The sequence below is a fragment of the Carcharhinus amblyrhynchos genome, chromosome 25 (genome assembly GCF_965287045.1).
Source record: "Carcharhinus amblyrhynchos chromosome 25, sCarAmb.v2.hapA, whole genome shotgun sequence".
Lineage (NCBI taxonomy): Eukaryota > Metazoa > Chordata > Chondrichthyes > Carcharhiniformes > Carcharhinidae > Carcharhinus > Carcharhinus amblyrhynchos.
In genome coordinates this window covers 1,717,362-1,735,025 of record NC_137348.1, presented here as the reverse complement: position 1 = coordinate 1,735,025, position 17,664 = coordinate 1,717,362, and the positions used below count along the sequence as shown (strand labels likewise).

Here is a 17,664-nt window from a genome sequence, read left to right as displayed (position 1 = left end):
ACCCCTTCCACATCCGCTGACCCTAGGCCACCCTATCTTCTCTCCCCCTCCCCCTGACCTTCATCCCCACTGCGCCCCTCCCCATCACCCCGCCCTCTCCCCTCCCCCTCCCCCTGCTGTGGTGGGATACTCATAACCCCCAATGTGACCCCTCAGGTTGACGGATCCGGATCTGTGTACACTCACCCTGCGGCCTGGTTTCCCTGTGGGACCCGGTGGACCCTGCGCCCCTCGCGGGCCCTGCGTTAAAGAGAGAACGAGGTTGTGAGTATCTGGACATTCAGAGCATTCTGTGTGGACACCGTCCACCAGCCCCCCCACTCCAGCCCGCTCCAATCACACATGGGTCTTATCAGCAACAGGTTCAAATCTCACTACAACATTCCACACTGTTCGCATGTTACAGACTGCCAGAACAACATCTATTCACTGAGCAAACGAAACAAAGAAAGCTACCAATTTATACACAGCAAGATCCCACAGTTAGCAATGTAAAAATCACACATTATCAATTTTTAGCAATGTCAGCTCCAGAACACGAGATGGGGAAGAATTCGCTGGAATAGAATCTTTAGATCAACCCAGGCAACCACATAGCGACCTTACAACAGTGCGGCACTCCCTCAGTACTGACCCTCTGACAGTGCGGCACTCCCTCAGCACTGACCCTCTGACAGTGCGGCACTCCCTCAGTACTGACCCTCTGACAGTGCGGTGCTCCCTCAGCACTGACCCTCTGACAGTGCGGCACTCCCTCAGCACTGACCCTCTGACAGTGCGGCACTCCCTCAGCACTGACCCTCTGACAGTGCGGCACTCCCTCAGCACTGACCCTCTGACAGTGCGGCACTCCCTCAGCGCTGACCCTCTGACAGTGCGGCACTCCCTCAGCACTGACCCTCTGACAGTGCGGCACTCCCTCAGTACTTACCCTCTGACAGTGCGGCACTCCCTCAGCACTGACCCTCTGACAGTGCGGCACTCCCTCAGCACTGACCCTCTGACAGTGCGGCGCTCCCTCAGCACTGACTCTCTGACAGTGCGGCACTCCCTCAGCACTGACCCTCTGACAGTGCGGCACTCCCTCAGCACTGACCCTCTGACAGTGCGGCACTCCCTCAGCACTGACCCTCTGACAGTGCGGCACTCCTTCAGCACTGACCCTCTGACAGTGCGGCACTCCCTCAGCACTGACCCTCTGACAGTGCGGCACTCCCTCAGTACTTACCCTCTGACAGTGCGGCACTCCCTCAGCACTGCCCCTCTGACAGTGCGGCACTCCCTCAGCACTGACCCTCTGACAGTGCGGTACTCCCTCAGCACTGACCCTCTGACAGTGCGGCACTCCCTCAGCACTGACTCTCTGACAGTGCGGCACTCCCTCAGCACTGACCCTCTGACAGTGCGGCACTCCCTCAGCACTGACCCTCTGACAGTGCGGCACTCCCTCAGCGCTGACCCTCTGACAGTGCGGCACTCCCTCAGCACTGACCCTCTGACAGTGCGGCACTCCCTCAGTACTTACCCTCTGACAGTGCGGCACTCCCTCAGCACTGACCCTCTGACAGTGCGGCACTCCCTCAGCACTGACCCTCTGACAGTGCGGCACTCCCTCAGTACTTACCCTCTGACAGTGCGGCACTCCCTCAGCACTGACCCTCTGACAGTGCGGCACTCCCTCAGCACTGACCCTCTGACAGTGCGGCACTCCCTCAGCACTGACCCTCTGACAGTGCGGCACTCCCTCAGCACTGACCCTCTGACAGTGCGGCGCTCCCTCAGCACTGACCCTCTGACAGTGCGGCACTCCCTCAGCACTGACCCTCTGACAGTGCGGCGCTCCCTCAGCACTGACCCTCTGACAGTGCGGCACTCCCTCAGCACTGACCCTCTGACAGTGCGGCGCTCCCTCAGCACTGACCCTCTGACAGTGCGGCGCTCCCTCAGCACTGACCCTCTGACAGTGCGGCACTCCCTCAGCACTGACCCTCTGACAGTGCGGCGCTCCCTCAGCACTGACCCTCTGACAGTGCGGCACTCCCTCAGCACTGACCCTCTGACAGTGCGGCGCTCCCTCAGCACTGACTCTCTGACAGTGCGGCGCTCCCTCAGCACTGACTCTCTGACAGTGCAGCGCTCCCTGGGGTATATATTAAGTGGGATTTGAGCCACGATGGTGTGATTCTGGGGGTGAGGGGCCTTGGGGGCTGGATGTTGGATTCACTCAATGCATTGTGGGGTGGTTTGTGATTGTTCCAATTGGAAGCTGATGAATTTAAGATCGATTAACGTCACAAACTCTCCGATGGTTAACATGGCAACGCAGTTAATGGATTTCACATCTCCTCAACTCTCTCTCACCTGAGGACCCACATCTCCCACCTCACCCTTGATGCCGAGGTATCCAGGAGGCCCCTGGGGGGAGAAAGGAAAACAGTTAGCGGCCACGAGTGGGCAATCAAACCCCTTCCCACCCTGTACCCTCCCGCACGCACCACCCCCCACCGACACACCCCACACAGCCTCACTCACCCCTCCCTCCAACATCCCCCCCACACACAGCCTCACTCACCCCCCCCACACCCCACACAGCCTCACTCACCCCATACTCCCCCTCCTCGCTCACCCTGCACTCCATCCCCCCCACCCCCCATACATCCCCCTCACCCTCCACTCCCCCCTCGCTCACTCTCCTCTCCACATCTTCAAACACCCACACAGCAAACGGGGGCAATGCTCAAACCCAATCACAGTGACTGAGTGAGTTCCTGACTGCAGTGTGATGTACAGGAGGGGTTCAGGTCAGGGGATGGGTGGTTTGCCTCCCCGGGGAGCCTGCACACCCACACTCCCCCCACTCTCACCATTCCCCACCCCCACCCACACTCCCCCCACTCTCACCATTCCCCACTCCCCCCGCACTCCCTCCACACTGCCCCCCCTCGCAGCGTTCCCCACTCCCCCCGCACTTACGATGGGCCCAGGTCGCCCAGTCAATCCCATTGGTCCAGTCGGGCCCCTCAGCGCGAGCTGTGAGAAACAGAATAACGTTCTATCAACAAACATAATCCATTGACCGGGACCAGGTTCTAATCCCCCGCCCCAGACTGATAGAAACTGCCTCAAACATGGAGTAATGGGGATGAGAAGCATTTCAGCCATGACCAAATGGAGCAGCGGACTCGATGGGCCGAATGGTCTAATTCTGTTCCTGTATCTTATGAAGTTATGAGACCAAACTGGATATTTCCAAACAGAATTCGATCAATTGTTGGGGTTTGTGTTTTAAGTGACAGGTACTAAGGGGGGGTCAATGGATTCATAGAAACCCCACAGTGCAGAAGGAGGCTGTTCGGCCCATCGAGTCTGCGCCAACCACAATCCCACCCAGGCTCTATCCCCATATCTCTACATCCCTCTAACCTACACATCCTCGGACACCAAGGGGCAATTTTAGCATGGCCAATCAACCTAACCCGCACACTTTTGGACTGTGGGTAGAAACCGGAGCACCCGGAGGAATCCCACACAGACATGGGGAGAATGTGCAAACTCCACACAGACAGTGACCCGAGCCGGGAATCGAACCGGGGTCCCTGGAGCTGTGAAGCAGCGGTGCTGACCCACTGTGCTACCGTGCCTCCCGATTGTTGCCGAGCTGTGTACACCTCAGGCTGGAGTTCGGATCCAGATCAATAATGGCTGAATTTTTTTTATCCATTTGTGGGACATGGGTGCCGCTGGCTGGGCCAGTATTTATTGCCCATCCCTGGTTGTCCAAGGGGTGCTGTGAGTCACCCACATTGCTGTGGCTCTGGAGTCACATGTAGGCCAGACTGGGTAAGGACGGCAGATTTCCTTCCCTAAAGGAGATTAGTGACTCAGATGGGGTTTTCCGACAATCGACAATGGTTTCCTGGTCATCAGTAGATTCTTAATTTCAGGTATTTTTTATTGAATTCAAATTCCACCGTCTGCCGTGGTGGGATTCGAACCCGGGTCCCCAGAACATGAAATGCAATGGATTGCAGCAACAAGATAGAGGGGCTGAATGGTCACTTTGCACTCCTTGACCTGCACAGTCTGAGCAAGATGTCACCCAGCATGCAGTGCAGGGGTCAGGGACACACGACAATGATTTTACCCCAGACAGGGGCTTCTGCCCTCTGCCCCGGGACTGCAGGGATCTGCCCCAGGACAGCAGGGATCTATCCCCTGCCCCAGGACTGCAGGGATCTGTCCCCTGCCCCAGGACTGCAGGGATCTGTCCCCTGCCCCAGGACTGCAGGGATCTGCCCCGGGACTGTCGGGATCTATCCCCTGCCCCAGGACTGCAGGGATCTGCCCCGGGACTGTCGGGATCTATCCCCTGCCCCAGGACTGCAGGGATCTGCCCCAGGACTGCAGGGATCTGTCCTGGGGCGGCAGGGATCTGTCCCGGGACTGCAGGGATCTGTCCCGGGACTGCAGGGATCTGTCCCCTGCCCCGGGATTGCAGGGATCTGTCCCCTGCCCCGGGATTGCAGGGATCTGTCCCCTGCCCCGGGACTGCAGGGATCTGTCCGGGATGGCAGGGATCTGTCCCCTGCCCTGGGATTTCAGGGATCTGTCCAACGACAGCAGGGTTTTGCAGGATTGAGCTGTGGGATTTGCAGCCATTTCCTTGTCTGTATGATGTTGTTCTGAAGAATTCACCAGGTTCTGATCTCCTCGCCTGCTCCGACAGCTCAGCTCCTCACTGTTGACTCAGAGGCAGAACTCACGGCAGTAACAGAGCGGCAATGCTGAAATTCCCACATTCCCAAATACCTTCTGTCAATGAGGATGGGGCACGCTCCGTCTCACACACTCACTCACCCGGGCTTGCTGCAAGATTGCCTGAGCCTGTGCTTCCTGTGCTGAAATCATCGGCCCTTTCTGTCCCGCAGTGCCGCCTCCCGTGAACCGGAACTGAGGGAAAATCACAGAGTGTCAGTGGCAAATGTACAACAATAACCCCTTCCTCTATATCCCCCAGGGGTTAGATCATTCCATTCACTGATGGTCACAAACCACATGTAGCATACAGGGAGCTTTACTCTGTATCTAACCCCGTGCTGTACCTGTCCTGGGAGTGTTTGATGGGGGGACAGTGTAGAGGGAGCTTTACTCTGTATCTAACCCCGTGCTGTACCTGTCCTGGGAGTGTTTGATGGGGGACAGTGTAGAGAGAGCTTTACTCTGTATCTAACCCCGTGCTGTACCTGTCCTGGGAGTGTTTGATGGGGACAGTGTAGAGGGAGCTTTACTCTGTATCTAACCCCGTGCTGTATCTGTCCTGGGAGTGTTTGATGGGGACAGTGTAGAGGGAGCTTTACTCTGTATCTAACCCCGTGCTGTACCTGTCCTGGGAGTGTTTGATGGGGGGACAGTGTAGAGGGAGTTTTACTCTGTATCTAACCCCGTGCTGTACCTGTCCTGGGAGTGTTTGATGGGGGGACAGTGTAGAGGGAGTTTTACTCTGTATCTAACCCCGTGCTGTACCTGTCCTGGGAGTGTTTGATGGGGGGACAGTGTAGAGGGAGTTTTACTCTGTATCTAACCCCGTGCTGTACCTGTCCTGGGAGTGTTTGATGGGGACAGTGTAGAGGGAGCTTTACTCTGTATCTAACCCCATGCTGTACCTGTCCTGGGAGTGTTTGATGGGGAGACAGTGTAGAGGGAGCTTTACTCTGTATCTAACCCCGTGCTGTACCTGTCCTGGGAGTGTTTGATGGGGGGACAGTGTAGAGGGGGCTTTATTGTGTATCTGTTTAGTCTGCAGGGAGTAGGAAGTTGGTGTTGTTCCATTTTATGGCGATTTATCTGGGTTGCGAATGTTTGGGGTCCATGCTCACCGGCAGCATTAACATGGTCCCGGGTGGTCCGGGTAAACCGTCCGCTCCAGGAAGTCCTGATCGCCCTCGGGGTCCCTGGCACGAGGAGGAAACAGAAACGGATAATGAGAATCTCAGCTGCACCCCAAAACAGGCAGACAGGACAGAGTGAGAGCGGGAAGGGGCAGAGTGTGGGACAGGCAGTCTCGGGGTGGGGGGTGGGGGTAAGGCAAACGGGCAGGAGGGTGGGTGAGAACCAATCACCAAGTGGCATGGGGACTCCGAGAGAGAGAGAGAGGGAGAGAAGGGACAAGGGAGCGAGAGAGGGAGTGAGATAGAGTGAGTGGGAGAGAGGTAGTGTGAGATAAAGAGAGAGGACGGAGCGAGATAGAGAGAGAGGGAAAAAGAGAGAGAGGGAAAGAGGAAGTGATGAAAAGGGAGTGAGAGAGTGGGGGAGAGCGAGAGAGGGACAGAAAGACGGGGAGAGAGAGAGAGGGGGAGAGCGAAAGAGAGGGAGAGAGAGAGAGAGAGCGAGAGAGGGGGGGAGCAAGAAAGAGGGACAGCGAAAGTGGGAGACCGGGAGAGAGGTAGAGTCAAAGAGAGGGAGAGTGAGAGCAGGAGACAGAGAAGGAGAGCGTGAGAGAGGGAGAGCGAGGGAGAGAGAGTGAAAGAGAGAGGGAGGGAGAAAGAGGGAGAGCAAGAGGGGTAGTGAGAGGGAGGGGTGGAGGGAGGGACAGGGAAGGGGAGAGAGAGGGAGAGGGAGAACATGAGTGAGGGTGAGAGAGAGAGAGAGAAAGGGAGAGTAATTGAGAAGGAGAGCAGGAGAGAGAGGGAGAGTGAGAGAGAAAAAGACAGAGTGAGCTTGTTATAGCAATAGTTACCACTGGGGGGCAGCAAGAGGCCACAATTATAAGAGAGAGGCGGGGGGGGGGGGGGAACAGAGAGTCATAGAATAAAATCCCTACAGTGCAGGAGGCCATTCAGCCCATCAAGTCTGCACTGACAGCAATCCCACCCAGACCCTATCCCCAAAACTCCATGTATTTACCCTAGTTAGTCCCCCGACACTAAGAAGTAAATTACCATGGCCAATCTACCTCACCCACACATCTTTGTTGTGGGAGGAAACCGGAGCATCCGAAGGAAACCCTCACAGACACGGGGAGAATGTGCAAACTCCACACAGACAGTGACCCGAGCCTGGAATCGAACCAGGATCCCTGCTGCTGTGAGGCAGCGCTGCCAACCACTCTGCTACTAAGAGAGACAGAAAGGAAGACAGAGTGTTAGAGAAAGAGACACAGAGAGAGGCAGAGAGGGTTAGATAAAGAGAGAGAGAGAATTGGAGAGAGAGAGAGAGACAGAGAGAAAGATATAGAGAAAGACTTAGAGAAACAGGGAGAGTTAAAGAGACAGAGAGACAGAGACCCCGGAAGAGAAGAGAGAGAGTTAGTGAGAGGGAGAGAGATAGACACCCAGAGAGAGAAGGAGAAGGGTTGTAGAGATAAAGCAAGGAACTACAGAGCAGTGAGTCTCACATCAGTGGTAGGGAAACTATTGGAGAAACTTCTAAAGGAGAGAATCTATCTCTGCTTGGAGAGGAAAAGCTTGATCAGGGAGAGTCAGCAGGGCTTCATCAGAGAGAGGGCATGCCTGACAAATTTGATTGAATTTTTTGAGGAGGTGACCAGGTGTGTAGATGAGGGGAGTGCGGTCAATGTAGTTTATATGGATTTCAGCAAAGCTTTTGACAAGAAGGTAGACGAGGGCAGTGCAGTTGGGTGTTGTCTACATGGACTTTAGCAAGGCCTTTGACAAGGTACCGCATGGTAGGTTGTTGCATAAAGTTAAATCTCACGTGATCCAGGGTGAGGTATCTGAATGGATTCAAAATTGGCTTCTTAACAGAAGCCGAGGGTGGTTGTAGAGGGTTGTTTTTCAAACTGGAGGCCTGTGACCAGCGGTGTGCCTCAGGGATCAGTGCTGGGTCCACTGTTATTTATCATTTATATTAATGATTTGGATGAGAATATAAGGGGCATGGTTAATAAATTTGCAGATGACACCAAGATTGGTGGCAATGTGGACAAAGAAGAAAGTTATCTCCAATTGCAATGGGATCTTGATCAATTGGGCCAGTGGGCTGGTGAATGGCAGATGGAGTTTAATTTAGACAAATGCGGGGTGATGCATTTTGGTAGATTGAACCAGGGCAGGACTTACTCAGTTAATGGTAGGGTGTTGGGGAGAGTTACAGAACAAAGAGATCTAGGGGTACAGGTTCATAGCTCCTTGAAAGTGGAGTCAAAGATGGACAGAGTGGTGAAGAAGGCATTCGGCATGCTTGGTTTCATCGGTCAGAACATTGAATACAGGAGTTGGGACGTCTTGTTGAAGTTGTACAAGACATTGGTAAGGCCACACTTGGAATACTGTGTGCAATTCTGGTCACACTATTATAGAAAGGATATTATTAAACTAGAAAGGGCTCAGAAAAGATTTACCAGGACTTGATGGTTTGAGTTATAATGAGAGGCTGAATAGACTGGGACTTTTTTCCCAGAAGTGTAAGAGGCTAAGTGGTGATTTTATAGAGATCTATAAAATAATGAGGGGCACAGATCAGCTAAATAGTCAATATCTTTTCCCAAAGGTAGGGGAGTCTAAAACTAGAGGGCACAGGTTTAAGGTGAGAGGGGAGAGATACAAAAGGGTTCAGAGGGGCAATTTTTTCACACAGACGGTGGTGAGCGTCTGGAACGAGCTGCCAGAGGCAGTAGTAGAGGTGGGTACAATTTTATTTTTTAAAAAGCATTTAGACAGTTACATGGGTACAATGGGTATAGAGGGATATGGGACAAATGCCGGCAATTGGGATTAGCTTAGTGGTAAAACAGGGCGACATGGACAAGTTGGGCCGAAGGGCCTGTTTCCCTGCTGTAAACCTCTATGACTCACAGAGACAGGATGGTCAAATGGGCAGTTAAGTGGCAAATGAAATTTAACCCTCAAAAGCTGTGGGAATCTGGAGTGCGCTGCCTGGGAGGAGTCCAGAAATCCTTACAAGCCTTAAAAAATATCTGGATGAACACCTGAAATATCATAACACTAAAAATGGGATCAGTGTGCCTTTAATGGGAGTTATTGTCAGTGCAGACCAGATGGGCTGAAGGGCCTTTCCTGCGCTGTGTGGCTCTTTGTCTGAAAAGTGTGAGGTGATACACTTTGGAACGAGTAATTTGACAAGGAAGTATTCAATGAATGGGGGGACACCAGGAAGTTCTGTGGAACAAAGGGACCTTGCCGTGTTTGTCCACAGATCTCTGAACGGGGAAGGGCATATTAGTAGGGTGGTGATAAAGGCATATGGGACACTCACCTTTATCAATCGAGGCATAGATTATAAAAGCAGGGAAGTCATGTTGGAGTTGTATAGAACTTTGGTGAGGTCACAGCTGGAGCAGTGTGTGCAGTTCTGGTCACCACATTATCGGAAGGATGTGATTGCACTGGAGGGGGTGCAGAGGAGATTCACCAGGATGCTGCCTGGGATGGAACATTTAAATTATGAAGAGAGTTTGAATGGGCTTGGGTTGTTTTCATTGGAGCAGAGAAGACTGAGGGGTGACCTGATCGAGGTGTACAGGATTATGAGGGACACAGACGGGGTGGATAAGGAACAGCTGTTCCCCTTAGTTGAAGGGTCAGTCACAAGGGGACACGAACTAGAAGTGAGGGTCAGGAGGCTTAGGGGGGATGTGAGGAAAATCGTTTTTACCCAGAGGGTGGTGAGGGTCTGGAATGCGCTGCCTGGGAGGGTGGTGGAGGTGGGATGCCTCACATCCTTTAAACAGTATCTGGATGAACACTTGGCACATCGTAACATTCAGGGCTCAGTCTGGGCCAACTGCTGGCAGATGGGCTTAGGTGGGAGTTCAGTTGTTTCTCATTTGTCAGTGTGGATTCAATGGGCTGAAGGGCCTGTTCTATACTGTATGATTCTATGACAGATATACAGAGAAAGAAAGTTAGAGAGGGAGAGAGTTAGGGAGAGTGAGAGAGATACTATTGTACAGTGCCAGTGGACATGTCACACTGTACAGTAAGAAGTCTCACAACACGAGGTTAAAGTCCAACAGGTTTATTTGGTAGCAAAAGCCACTAGCTTTCGGAGCGCTGCCCCTTCGTCAGGTGAGTGGGAGTTCTGTTCACATCCTTTCCGTTGTCTATCTGATACACTGCAGGAAAGGATGTCCCGAAGCATGGTACATTGGGGAGACCATGCAGACGCTACGACAACAGATGCATGAACACCGCTCGACAATCACCAGGCAAGACTGTTCCCTTCCTGTTGGCGAACACTTCAGCGGTCACGGGCATTCAGCCTCTGACCTTCGGGTGAGCATTCTCCAAGGCGGCCTTCACGACACACAACAGCGCAGAGTCGCTGAGCAGAGACTGATAGCCAAGTTCCGCACACATGAGGACGGTCTCAACAGGGATCTTGGGTTCATGTCGCACTATCTGTAACCCCCGTGACTTGCCTGGGTTTGCAAAACCTCACTTACTGTACTGTCTGGAGACAATACACATCTCTTTAACCTGGGCTTAATGCTCCTTCCACTCACATTGTCGGCCACTTTAGGACTTGAACAGCAGGTTAGGTGTAAAGATTTGCATTCTAATCAGTAATCTCTAAACTGTCTGTGCTTTATATGCTCTGTCTAAGGCCAGAACTCTCCATTCACCTGACGAAGGGGGTAACCTCGAAAGCTAGTGAGTTTATTATCAAATAAATTGGTTGGACTTAAACCTGGTGTTGTCAGATTTTTTACTGTGTTTACCCCAGTCCAACGCCAGCATATCCACATCATGACACTATACAGTGCCAGAGTACAGTCATACAGTACAGTGCCAGAGTATGAGTCACATTGTACAGTGCCAGAATACAATCACACTGTACAGTGCCAGAGTAGGATTGCACTGTAGTGCCAGAATACAGTCACGCTGTACAGTGCCAGAATAGTCACACTGTACCGTGCCAGAGTGCAGTTACACTGTACAGTGCCAGAGTACAGGTCATACTGTACAGTATCAGAGTACAGTCACGCTGTACACTGTCAGAGTATGGTCACACTGTAGAGTCAGTGTATGCTCCCAGCGTATGGTGCCGGAATACAGTCAGAGTACAGTCAAGCTGTACAGTGCCAGAGTACAATCACACTGTACAGCGCCAGAATACAGGCAAGCTGTACAGCACCAGAGTACAGTCACACTGTACAGTGTCAGAGTACAGTCATACTGTACAGTGTCAGAGTACAGTCATACTGTACAGTGTCAGAGTACAGTCAAGCTGTACAGTGCCCAAATGTGGAACTCCCTTAACCTCAGGGGGAATTGAAAGATTCTTTCTGCCACAGTCCTCCCCAGCTCCCTGCCTCCCCTCTTCCCCTCCTTTCCCCCTCCCTCCTATCTGAGCCCCCGGTACGCCCTCACCCGGGGTAGGGGATTCAGTTTGAGGTGGGAGAAGATCAATTATTTTGTGGGAATCTTTGCTAAGTCGTGACTCAGTTCTGATCTCTGGGCTGTTTTAAGACTCTGGCAGATTTCCCTGAACCTTTTATCTTTGGTCTCAGTCGGAAAAGGCTGGAGCTTGCAATCAGTTTAATTACTGCGAGAGTTTTGGAAGAAATCCCACAAAGTCATGGTTCCCCTGCAAGCCGGGAATGTTCAGAGTCAAACACAGCTACTCACCCTCAGGCCTGGATCACCCACTGGCCCTGGGGGTCCAGGGGGCCCTGATTGTCCTGGATACCCCTGAAAACACAAACACCAGCACCAATCAATCTTCAGGCATTGAAGGGGGTCCCCCAGCAAGGCTGTTAGGCTGGAACAATCAGCAGCCGTCATTAGCGAGAACGGACACCATAACTCTCATTTCAGACTTGCAAACTGCACGTGTTAGTAATTCAAAAAGAATGCAGATATAAATACACTCCGAAATACAACAAAAACCAAACATATCCTCAGGGTTTCAGGAACATGTGACTCACAGATGGTCCTTCTGGGCCAGGAGGCCCTTCAATCAGCATTCCCTGAAACAGAGAAAAAAACAGGATTCATAAATCCAATCTCAATCATTCCAAAAGGCAGAGAAATCACAGAGAGAGAGAGAGAATACACAAATCACAGACAGCGTTTACAGCTGGCAAACTGCAACAATACTGAACTTAATCCAGCTCCCTCACACTGTCACTCAGTAACTCCTCTCCTCCCCCCCCAGCACCCTGTGTTACTGACTGTATCAAACCCCCTGTTAACAGGGGGTTTGAGTTTAAGAGCTGTGGGGTTATGCTGCAAGTATACTGGATGTTGGTGAGACCACATTTGGAATATTGTGTTCAGTTCTGGTCACCTCACTATAAGAAGGATGTGGAAGCATTGGAGAGAGTGCAGAGGAGATTTACCAGGATGCTGCCTGGTTTGAAGGGTAGGTCTTATGAGGAAAGGTTGAGGGAGCTGGGGCTTTTCTCTTTAGAGCGGAGGAGGATGAGAGGCGACTTAGTAGAGGTTTATAAGATGATGAGGGGGATTGATAGAGTGGGCGTGCAGAGACTATTTCCTCAGATGGATGTAGCTGTTACTAGGGGGCATAACTCTAAGGTTCATGGTGGGAGATATAGGAGGGATGTCTGGGGTAGATTCTTTACTCAGAGAGTGGTTGGGGTGTGGAATACACTGCCTGTTGTGATAGTGGAGTCGGACACTTTAGGAACTTTCAAACGGTTATTGGATAGACACATGGAGCACTCCAGAATTATAGCGACTGATCTTGGGTTCGGACATAGCTCGGCACAACATCGAGGGCCGAAGGGCCTGTGCTGTGCTGTACTGTTCTATGTTTCTATGATGTTACTCCAGCTCACTCACACTGTCACTCAGTAATCTACATCCTCGAACTCCCATGGGGCCTAATGCTCCAGGGCAGGAGTCATCCCAGGGAACATGGGCAGTCTGCTATTGGCATTGCCAAGGGGTTGGCCAGGAGGGACCTGAGCAAAGGGTTTGAGAGGGAATGGGGGGAGGGTTTGAGTGGGTACCTGAAGGGGGAAGGGTGCTGAGTGGGAATCTGAGGGGGGGAGAGGTCTGAGTGGGAGATGGGTTGAGTCGTTACCCTCATGCCTGCAATGGCCTCGGGGGGAGGGGTTATCTGTTATTTATGGATGGGGAGGGAAGATGCCCCAGCATCCAGTGCCCCCTCCCTCCCCGTGTCCCCTCCCTCCCCGTGCCCCCTCCCTCCCCGTGCCCCCTCCCTCCCCGTGCCCCCGTCTCCCCGTGCCCCCTCTCTCCCCGTGCCCCCTCTCTGTGATCCATGAATGTTCCTCAGAGTTTTTCAGGAATGCTGCCAGCTTTTAGCTGGTTACAGAATGACAGCTTTTTAGGGATAAGAAGTTTGCAGCTCTCTAGTTTCCTGGAAGGGGATTCCATCTGTCACTGCCGGAACCTTCCAGTTAATTGGCTGTTTCTATTCCAACTCCAGGGAAAGGATAATGGTAACAACTACCCGTACGCAACCTCGGAAAACTGGGAATCTGGAAGCAGAGGGTCCGTATCCAATGAGAACCATGTAGAGTGGTCCTGGTGGCCAGGATCTGGTTTGAGGCGGGTGATTCGCTGGCACACACAGAGCCAGACACAGCGCCTACCAATCACTCTCAGAGCCATGGGGAGGGGGTGTGGCTGGTGGGGAGGGGGTTTTTGGTGGGGAGGGGGGTGTGGCTGGTGGGGAGGGGGTGTGGCTGGTGGGGAGGGGGTGTGGCTGGTGGGGAGGGGGTTTTTGGTGGGGAGGGACGCATGGAACCCACCCAGAGGCACAGCAGGTGAAGGTTAGAATACTCACAGGTTCGATAATGGCTGGTTCACCTTTCTGACCTTTCTCACCTCTCAGCCCATTGACCTGGAGATTAGAACAAAAAGCAACAAGCGGAATCAATCTTCACAAACCTAAACTGCAAACTCATCAACTCGACAAAAACTAACACGAGGGAGAGCGAGGGGGAGGGGAGTGAGGAGAGGGGAGAGCGAGTGGAGGGGGAGTGAGGGGAGGGAGAACGATGGGGGGAGAGCGAGGGGAGGGAGAGTGAGGGGGGGAGAGCGAGGGGGGAGAGCGAGGGGGGGAGAGCGAGGGGGGGAGAGCGAGGGGGGAGAGCGAGGGGGGGAGAGCGAGGGGAGGGGGAGCGAGGGGAGGGGGAGCGAGGGGGGAGAGCGGGGAGGGAGAGCGAGGGGGGGAGAGCGAGGGGGGGAGAGCGAGGGGGGGAGAGCGAGGGGGGAGAGCGAGGGGAGGGGGAGCGAGGGGAGGGGGAGCGAGGGGAGGGGGAGCGAGGGGAGGGGGAGCGAGGGGAGGGGGAGCGAGGGGAGGGGGAGCGAGGGGGAGGGAACAAGCATGTTAAAGTTATAAATCTCCACTGAGGATCTCACCCTCTCGTAATCGGTATCGGTGACTGCCGGTTTACCAGGTCCCAGGTAAGATTCATCCTCATAATCATAATATTCCTCAAACAATACGTTGGGATCTTGTTCATCAATTGTTGTGACATTGAACTGGTCTTCGTATTCCCCATAAACTGAAGTCACTCCCAAATCCTCCTCGGCCGTACGCTCTGGATTGTCATCATAAATAGTCTCATTGTGGCTGAATACGTCAACACCAATTGTCTGAGTCTGCGCATTGCAACCGAACCGGGGGAAAAGAAAGAAACATTACTGAATGATGACGGCAATGGAGCAACAGGACAGCGCGGAACTGAATTAAAAGAACAAAGAACAAAGAACAAAGAACAACCCAGCACGGGAAACAGGCCCTTCGGCCCAACGAGCCCGGGCCGCCGCATCACCCTACACCTATTCTACACTGCATGTCTACGAATGGGACCCTACTCAGTCAGATTCAGGGAAGAAATAGTGTCAATTTGGTGGAAACCGATTAGCCTAAGAGCACATCTTTGGGGTGTGGGAGGAAACCGGAGCGCCCGGAGGAAACCCACGCAACCACAGGGAGAATACGCAAACTCCCACAGACACAGGCCCAAATCCATGTATCTGCACAGCTAGCAGTGCTAGTCACTGAGCTGTTGCGGCGCCCGTCTACCGGTCCAGGATCAAGCACACACACCGACATGAAGTACTAGGCCACTCCCGGAACTTCCAAGAGCAGCCCACGCACGACCCGCCGTGTGCATGCCCCTCGTTTGACACGAGGTGGACCCCCACCTGTGGAATAAAGACAAAAAATATTAATCATACAGCCTGCCCTTCCGGTGTCTCCCGAGGTTTAACCCTATTTAATAGCCCCTACCATATCCCTCCATTCTTGTTTCACTCATGTGCCTATCTAACTGCATCTTAAACGAGTCCAACGTTCCTGCCTCCACCACCCTACTCGGTAGCGCATTCCAGACCCCCACAACTCTCTGCGTAAAGAACCTTCCTCTTACCTCCAAATTATACCTCCCCCCCCTCACCCTTAAGTGATGACCTCTCGTGTTCGTACCCAGTCTAGGGAGCAGTCTCTCACTATTAACTCTATCTATTCCCTTCAGTATCTTATATACTTCTATCATGTCCCCTCTCAATCTCCGTCTTTCCAAGGAGAATAGCCCCAGTCTCTTCAATCTCTCCTCGTAACCCAGTCTCCCCATGCCAGGCAACATCCTGGTAAACCTCCTCTGCACCCTTTCCAGAGACTCCACGTCCTTCCGGTAATAAGGTGACCAGAACTGGACGCAGTACTCCAAATGCGGTCTAACCAACGTTCTGTATAACTGAAGCATTAGACGGCAGCTTTTATACTCTAAGCCCCTTCCTATAAAGGCTAACATCCCATAAGCCTTCCTAACAACGTTCTCCACTTGTGACGCAACCTTCATGGATTTGTGAACCTGCACTCCCAGGTCCCTCTGTATGTCTATACTCCTAATCGGCCTACCTTTTATCACATAGCTCCTCTCTGCATTATTCCGTCCAAAATGCATCACCTCGCATTTGTCAGGATTAAATGCCATCTGCCACCTATCTGCCCACTGCACCAACCTATCTATATCCTGTTGTATCACCTGACAATCCAGTTCCGTACCCGCCAACCCTGCCATCTTGGTGTCATCAGCAAACTTGCTGATCACACCACCTACGCCCTCTTCTAAGTCATTTATGTAGACTACAAAGAGGAGAGGTCCCAGTACCGAGCCCTGCGGCACACCACTGGTCACTGGCCTCCAGCCCGACAAGGTATCCTCCACAACTACCCTCTGTCTCCTATTTCCCAGCCAGTTCCCAATCCTGTTAATCACACCTTGGCCAGACTGCCGGATCCTCTACATCTACCAGGATTCAAATCTCCTCCTCCCATTGGGTGGCTTTGTTCAAAATGTGGCACAAGGAATGTCCGTCACATCCACAGAACCCGTCCGCCCGACAGTCACTGGCTGCCTCAGTAACAGCTCCTTCCGGCACACACAGGGCTCAGCAGAGGCTGGAACCTACATCAGGCAGCTTTCCCCAGTCAGATCAGTGACTCAGCTCAGCTTCCAGAGCTGGGCCTGGGGACTACAGACCCAGGACTCTCACGTCTGTGGGGGTAAGTTGTTGGAAGGTATTTTGAGAGAATGGATCTACAGGTATTTAGAGACAGTCAGCATGGCTTTGTGAGCGGAAAATCATGTCTCACAAATTTGATTGAGTTTTTTGAAGGGATAACCAAGAAGGTAGATGAGGGCAGTGCAGTTGATGTTGTTTACATGGACTTTTGCAAAGCCTTTGACAAGGTACCGCATGTAGGTTGTTCCATAAGGTTATATCTCATGGGATCCAGAGTGAGATGTCTAAATGGATACAAAATTGGCTTCTTGACAGAAGCCAGAGGGTGGTTGTAGAGAGTTGTTTTTCAAATTGGAGGCCTGTGACCAGCGGTGTGCCTCAGGGATCAGTGCTGGGCCCACTGTTATTTGTCATTTATATTAATGATTTGGATGAGAATATAGGGGGCATGGTTAGTAAGTTTGCAGATCACACCAAGATTGGTGGCATAGTGGACAGTGAGGAAGGTTGTCTAGGGGCCCATTTCTCCCATCGTGACACACAACCCTCCTGGCGAGTCCAGTCGGGATAATCACGTGTCGGCCATTTTGCAGGATTTGCGTATGCGTTGGGAATGCACACTGGTGTTCCAGAGCCGGAGGACAGTCGCAGTCAGCACCGCGCTGGAAAACCGGTGGGAAGAGAGGAAAGTGATTTGAATCTTTATCAATGTCATTTAAATCTATTTTGCATGTGATTATCGGGTCAGGCGCAGAACGGAACCATCTCGATCGCATCACCCACCCCATCAGGAGTACTCCCTCCTGCTGGAGCTCAGACCAGCTTCTCACATTCAGGGGACTAGTGGGAAGGGGGGGGGGGGTAATCGGGGCCCCCCAGGGGGTTGGGGGGTGGTGCCCCCTGGGCATGGGCACCCTGGCAGTGCCCAAGGGTCAAAGTGCCCAGGGGGCAGGGCCTGTTGTGAGTGGGGCCTAGGGGCAATCGGTGGGGGTTGGGGGGGGGGTCCCGCTGCCACTCTGCATGGGGATTGGTTTGGGATGGAGGGAGGGCAGCGATTGGAGCAGGCTGGGGGGGTGGAGGGGGTTGGTCTGCCGGGGGGGGGGGGTGGGGGGGGGGGGGTCTGCCTCCCGGGGGATCCAACCCCATGGGAGATCAGCAGGGAAAGGGGGGGATCTGCCGGGGTGAGGGGCAAGGATCACCACTGCGGAGGCGGGGG

General features: G+C 53.1%; 1 protein-coding gene across 1 annotated transcript in view; it reads right to left on the bottom strand.

The window, feature by feature from the left end:
* col5a1 (procollagen, type V, alpha 1) overlaps positions 1-17,664 on the bottom strand; it is a 268,503-nt gene that overhangs the window by 129,801 nt on the left and 121,038 nt on the right. The window contains exons 8-16 of the mRNA XM_080212368.1: positions 14,334-14,576; positions 13,756-13,812; positions 11,909-11,950; positions 11,610-11,672; positions 5,877-5,951; positions 4,858-4,950; positions 2,974-3,030; positions 2,362-2,415; positions 187-240 (exon numbers count right to left, since the gene is read on the bottom strand). Of these exons, the coding sequence (XP_080068494.1) occupies positions 187-240; positions 2,362-2,415; positions 2,974-3,030; positions 4,858-4,950; positions 5,877-5,951; positions 11,610-11,672; positions 11,909-11,950; positions 13,756-13,812; positions 14,334-14,576 (738 nt within the window). The remainder of the gene's footprint in view (positions 1-186; positions 241-2,361; positions 2,416-2,973; positions 3,031-4,857; positions 4,951-5,876; positions 5,952-11,609; positions 11,673-11,908; positions 11,951-13,755; positions 13,813-14,333; positions 14,577-17,664) is intronic.